At 37.1% G+C, this 6685-nt stretch overlaps 1 protein-coding gene across 1 annotated transcript; it reads right to left on the bottom strand.

Annotated features, from left to right (window-relative positions):
- Nucleotides 1–1266: 1266 nt before the first annotated feature.
- LOC134651617 (uncharacterized) lies at nucleotides 1267–3516 on the bottom strand. Its single transcript, XM_063506716.1, has 2 exons — nucleotides 3034–3516; nucleotides 1267–1758 (listed from the first exon to the last, which is right to left on the bottom strand). The coding sequence occupies exons 1-2, from the start codon at nucleotides 3379–3381 to the stop codon at nucleotides 1267–1269; spliced, it is 840 nt and encodes a 279-aa protein (XP_063362786.1). The 5' UTR covers nucleotides 3382–3516.
- Nucleotides 3517–6685: the final 3169 nt, after the last annotated feature.

The raw sequence follows: 6685 nt of genomic DNA, 5'->3' as shown, positions 1-6685 counted from the left end.
ATTAAGCTTAAAATGTTATTAAAGTAACAAACACATTACAATTATAAGATTTATAAGATAACTAGAAATAAAATAAAAAAACACTAACTATAAAATAAAATAAAACACAAAAATAAAAATTAATTTAAAAGTGGAAATACTGCCTTGGTTCAGACTTGAGCTAATGGCCTCTGCTCTAGATCGATACTCCAGCGCTCTGGAGTATCGATCGCAGTCGTTTCTGCTTGTTAAAAATTAATTTACATTTTATTTAATGTTCAGGTATTTATTCGGTATAATATTGAATGAATATGAAATCTTTATTCCAGGCAACTAGTGGCCCATACATAAATACATATTATAGGAATATAACTAAACACTAAACACTAAAAATCACATTATGATATTATAGGTAGGCCTAGTTTCCCCTGTGTATTGGAACGTCAGATGGCAGTCGCTTTCGGAAAAGCTAGTGGTCGTTCGTACCTAGGCCAATTCTTGGGATTAGTTGCCGAGTGGACACCGTTATGCCATGTAACATATAAATACGACCCTAAAAAGACGCCAAATGGTTAACTTGTCTTCAAGCTACCTACCGGATGTGCGATAATTTCCGCCTAAATTTAACATGTGTCATGCAGATCCGGAGTCGGCGTCTTGATGTGAGACAAGAATCGGAAACTAATACAATCGCCGCTAAGCTACGGTAGCGCTACATCGTAGCCGATAACATAGGTTTCCCTGTAATTATGTAGCGAAAATGCTTCGTCTAGGCAAAACGATAACGTGTCGTGATTACCGATTTACCGTTGAATGGGTTAATAAGAAAATAAGATTTGTCTACAGGTAAAAATAGATATTACCCTTTATAGTTGGTGGAAAAACAGAAACATATATGTAAACAATGGCAATCACATACATTTTCTTACAGCGTAGCAATCATTAAAATCAATTACGAATCCTGGAAAAGTCTAGCTCTGAAAATACAGCCGTAATACTTTTCTGTTATACGTAATAGGTATACTTATCCCCAAAAATGCAAATGTGGCGACACCCAGCAACAACGTAAGAATAGGGGTTAAAAGTATTATTGAGCACTGGGGTAAACCCTCATCACATACGTGTCGTGTCATACGTTTTTCTGCAGCAGGCTGAGTATGGCTAAATATTATATAGTTCACAGGTATAAATATAAAAGTGTCACCAATCTACCATGGAACGAGTTTTACCTTGATAAAGCCGGTCACTCGTTAAAAAGTTTTTTTAACTGAATTCAGATGCCCTGAATTAACTACTACTAGACGGTCCCGGCAAATGTATGGGTTGGTTATCTAACAAATTATTTCGATATACTTTCCGTTGCCTCATTCTCATCAGGTAGTTGAAGACAAGGTTATCAATCTCGTTCATCAACTGCAATCTATCATCTTGCTCCAGTGGTTTCAACTTTTCGGCTAATAGTTGACCATATAAGTCACATTCTCTTACTGTGTCTTGTTCACGGTGTCTCTCGTTGACATTGGGAGACTCCCTTTCCTGAGCAGGAACTCCTTCTTGCGTTGATCGTCGTTTCTTAGTGATGCAATAATCTTGCTCGCTAGGGGTAGAATTATGGGACAAGCGGCGGGTGTGCAAAATTCTTGGCTCCCATGACACAGACGGCACAGACCGTTTGCTTGAGTTTAATCTCTCTATATCTACGTCAATGTGTGATTTATCGACTTCGTTGGATGTGTCAGAATCATTTGACAACTGATCTTCGTCGTATGAAACTAATTCCTGCAATAGTTTAGCTAGGTTTAATACTAAAGTTACACAATCAAACAATAATTCGGGCTAGGCTCTAAAAACATTGATAGCAATTAGGTATGTATTTATTTCTATTGTAAAAAAAAAAGAAATTAGTAAGTCTTTAAATTTTCGGGTTGTTCCCACTCCAAACCGAGTTGGTGGTGATGGGAAAGTTCAAACTCCCATCTCCCATTGTAAGTACTTGAATACTGGAAGGTCAATATATATTTTTAAACTTTCTAGAACGCTTTCTTCGAATAATAATCGGTACCACACACTGTGGATATTATTTGTGCCCACCAACTGCGCACGGATTGCACACACTTGTGCACATTCCTGTGTACACGTAATAATACATGTGTGAATGGCCTCGATACGAGAGGGTCGGATGTTTTGTCTGATCAGTACTTAATCAGACAAAACATACGACTCGTAAACAACTAAAGTCGTAAGTTTACGTAGAAAGAGATGGACAAAATACATTCGAATAACGAATAAGAATAACCAAATCATTCGCGAATGACGAATAAAATGTTCGAATGATTATTCGTACTAAATTAATTCGCGGATAAATTATTCGCGAATAATTTCGCTAAAAACCATCTAGTATGGTCAAGGTCGATTTTGTTTGATCTGCTGGTAATGTATCACCTTTTTCACTTAAGTCCGTAGAGTTTAAAGAGCTATCGCTACTGCACTTATGACCATCAATTCAGTGTATGTATATGTATAACAGTGATGAGCGAAATAATATGCAGTGACTGGCTTAGACCGAATGCGAACGGCTAAATAATTACTAACAAATAATAATGAACATAAGTAAACTCTATAGTACACAACTGATAAGAAAGTTGAGTTACGTGGTTTTGTCGCTCTTTCATATATCGGTCTCTTTCTGGTTAGCTACCTGCGATATAATCCCTTGACCCTAAAATACGCTCGAGTTGTTTATCGATGACAAATATGAGCGTGTACTAAAATCTCATTCGTGGTATTTATTCGAATAAAATAACGAATAATTCATTTAATATTTGAAAACGTTGACGAATAATTTATTCTCGAATAATTCCATGACGAATGATTGTTTATTCGAATAATTATTTAGATTCAAACTCATTCGAATAATGCCCAACTCTGCGTAGAACGGTGTGTTATCGTGCTTATCGTTGTAAATTAGTTTGTTCATAATAATTTAATTTGTTCATAATTGTATCAAGCACGTAAATAAATTAAAACAAATAGTTGTTATTGGTTTGTACTTACCTCTGGTTTTACGGTGACAGGACTTTCGTACAAATTGCTTAAATAACTGTTCATGACATCAAAAGCAAACCAAGACGGCTTATATATCTCGTAGTCGTCGTTGTCGGACGCTTTCTGCTGAGATTCCTTGATTCTCCTCAAAATGTCTCTATACTGCGTTAACAGACTGTTCCTTTTTCTTTTCAATTCTTGAACCGGACAGGACAAAGAGAAGTTACTTTGAATTCGATTCCATGCTTTCCTCACTAGTGTTCTATTTCTATGAACCTTTGCTCTGTGGTTCCAAATAGAGGGTTCAGTCTGTAGTAGCTCGAGGAATTCTATGATGTTTTCAGTCGTCCAATCCATTTTGTCGTCAACACACGCACAAGCGTTCGAGTCGACGAGCAGCGCCCCACTGATGTTTTGCCTTGTGTGCTCGACCTTTGCAAATATGGACAAATACTAACGCACACTCACAAAAGCAACTGTTTGTGTATTTGGGTATTTATAGGCGGATTAAGCCCTTGCTACACGGTCGCCGACAAGCCCCCAGACCGCGTGGCCTTGGTCCGTCCCGGACCGTGTAGACAGTTGTTTCCAACAAAATTAGACCAAAACTGATCAAGGTCAGACCAAGGTCAGACGGTTAGAAGGCTTGTCGGCGACCGTGTAGCAAGGGCTTTAGACTCTCGTGCGAGCCACGAGACGAGCCGCGAGCCGCGCCACGAGACGCGAGTCCACCGCTTACACTCGCGTTCGGCTTGTCATTCGGTTATAAACCTTATGCCGTGCCGTTAGGTAGTGTTTAAATTATATTAGCTCGACGAGCTTGCGAGCCACGAGACGAGCCGCGAGCCCACCGCTTACACTCGCGTTCGGCTTGTCATTCGGTTATAAACCTTATGACGTGCCGTTAGTGTTTAAATTATATTAGCTCGACGAGCTTGCGAGCCACGAGACGAGCCGCGAGCCCACCGCTTACACTCGCGTCTCGTGGCGCGGCTCGCGGCTCGTCTCGTGGCTCGCGCGAGAGTCTAATTCGCCTATAATCCGCCTATGAAGCAGAGTCGGACGCGTGCATTAACCCACGTCTTTATTTGGAATTTGTCTTTATAATGTGTATGTTTTTTTTGCGAAACATACTTAGTTATGACTGAAAAGTAAAATGTTTGCACAAAGGCGTTTCGGAAAACTAGTTACCGGTAAACGATATCATTATGCATTTTATATTCACTAAGCAAAACATACTGGTTCACATGTTTTTACGTTTAGAACGACCGCTTTTTTATTTAACAAGCGTTTAATTTCTTGACTGCCTAAAATAGATCTCAAATTGATAGCTACCTAAAGTAAACATAGTAAGGAATTAAGTAGTAAGTAAGAACATAATAAATCCAACCGCGCATAAAGTCAACCGCGCGCCTGGTACCGCTCCGAGGCAAATCAATTAAGGACAGTACAGAGATCCTGATGTTTGATATGGCTTGTAAAAATGTAAACGATGCGAACACAACAGCACAGCCCACACAGGTCAAATCAATTCGATGTTTGTGGGCTTAGTCACGATTTATTTTTATTTTACGTATTATGTTAAAATTCTTGCTTTTCTAAAGAAATTATAATTTTCTTGTTGTGATTTTGCTACTGTTTATGCATATCGAGATGCCTAGTAGAAAAGTTTAAGATTAGCCTACCTTGTTTACTAGATATCTTATTGCATTGTCAAACGGATTTTAATTTTCTTTTTTGGATACACCTCGGGAAGCCTATTTGACAAACAAAAACCCTGAAAAACGGCATGCCCGAAGTAATTCGTAGAGCTGTCACAGAATTGTCAGCATATTAGGTTTTTTTTCCTTCCATATAAATAATTAAAAGTTTCGCAAATCGTAACGTATATTACATTAACTACCTGTGAATGTATGTAATTCTCTACTCAAGCAAGCTTTAAGCTTTAAATATTCCATCGCAAACCCCGGAACCGAACTTTCTTAATTCCAAACACATAAAAGAAGCAGTAAAAATTCACGGAATGGAATTTAAAAATTCATCGAAGGCATTGTTAGCGGGCAATTTGTCGACGTACAGACAATGCCTGCCGAGGCAATTATAAATCGATTAGACAATACTGGCTGGAAATGATTAACCGACTCAATTAACTTTTAGATTTTAGAAAAAAAATGGTGCTGTAGAAATACTGCTGTAAATCACCCTTTTGACAAAGTGTAACTGTTTGTACGACTTTGTAGAGATAAACCACTTTTTTCTACTCCAGCACTTAAATGTGTCAATTAAATGACTGACAGTGATATCTAAAGCAATGTCATTTGAATGCTTTGTCTATAGGCTCATAAGATGACTGCTAGCAGTCATCTTATGAGTATAATACAACTGCTTTTTTTTTTTTAAAGATACAAGTTCCGATCATCTTGATTGAAAGAGGTATGTTTTCATTTACAATAATAACCCTTTTTTTTTTAAATAATAACTCAATTTTTTTTAAATAATAACTTTTTTTTTTTTTTTTTTTTTTTTTTTTTTTTTTTTTTTTTTTTTTTTGCTGCAGCTGTCATAGAAAAAGTAATGTATGCAACAGCTCATAATTGGTTCTTAAAATTCTCGGGTCTTTTTTTACAAAACTCGACTACGTCTCGTTTTGTAACTTCGACCCTTGAATTTTAAGAACCCTTATTATATCACTGTTGCATAAACTACTATTAAGTGTGCGCCCCTTTCACGCGGCACTTACCTACGCCAACACTATGTATTTGCGAGGTAATCTTCGAGCAACAGTAGGTACCCACCTACTTTTATTTGTTTTGACGTGAACCGGCGAAAATGCATGAAACTCACAATGTTTATTCGTGATTTTGAGATTGGTCCCATTCCTATAGTAAAATTCATTACTTATATGAGATTTTCAGGGTAAAAGTCCAAAAGTAAGTAAGTACACTAGGTACCTTATAAAAATAATATACAACAAATCATTAAACTCAACGTCCGAAGCGAGATTTGTAATTGTTAATGCATAATAATATTAATAAGAATAGAGTTTATGACTGCATTATTCTCGAAATTCAGGCCAAGGTACCTATACAACGTTACAATAAGAATAATGCACTTGACTCGAATTTTTATTTATTAACCAGATTCGCTTGCACTTCGTACCGTCTTGTGATAGTCGCTTATAGGCTCCATAGCAGTTTGTCATTGCAATTTAATAATAAAGACTAACAATTTCCGCCAACAGGGCACAGTAAGATAGTTTTACCCCCACTAAATATTGTAATAGCGTCATTTAGTGAGCAAACTATACAGTGTGTAAATCCAATACGGGCGAATATTTAAACGGTGGTTAGCATAGGACCTAAAAAGTATATTGACATAGATTTTACTTAGAAATGCATTGAAAATTTTAACCAAACAAAATAATTCGGCCCGCAATGTAATACACCACACACGTTACGGGATACGAGCTTTTTAAAGTAACTGTCAACGCTTGTTGGCAGTTACTATGAAAAGCTCGTATCTCGTAATGTCATTATCATCTTCTGTTTCTTAATGTTTACAGTACATTGCTGCTCGGTACATGTGGAAAAAATTAATCACGGGGTCATAATTAAGTGTAACTTAAAAAAACATCTTAATTAATGATAAGACGGGTAAATTC

The sequence above is a fragment of the Cydia amplana genome, chromosome 10 (assembly GCF_948474715.1).
Source record: "Cydia amplana chromosome 10, ilCydAmpl1.1, whole genome shotgun sequence".
NCBI lineage: Eukaryota > Metazoa > Arthropoda > Insecta > Lepidoptera > Tortricidae > Cydia > Cydia amplana.
Note: the sequence above shows the minus strand (reverse complement) of the source record. Positions and strands in the feature narration are given on the sequence as shown.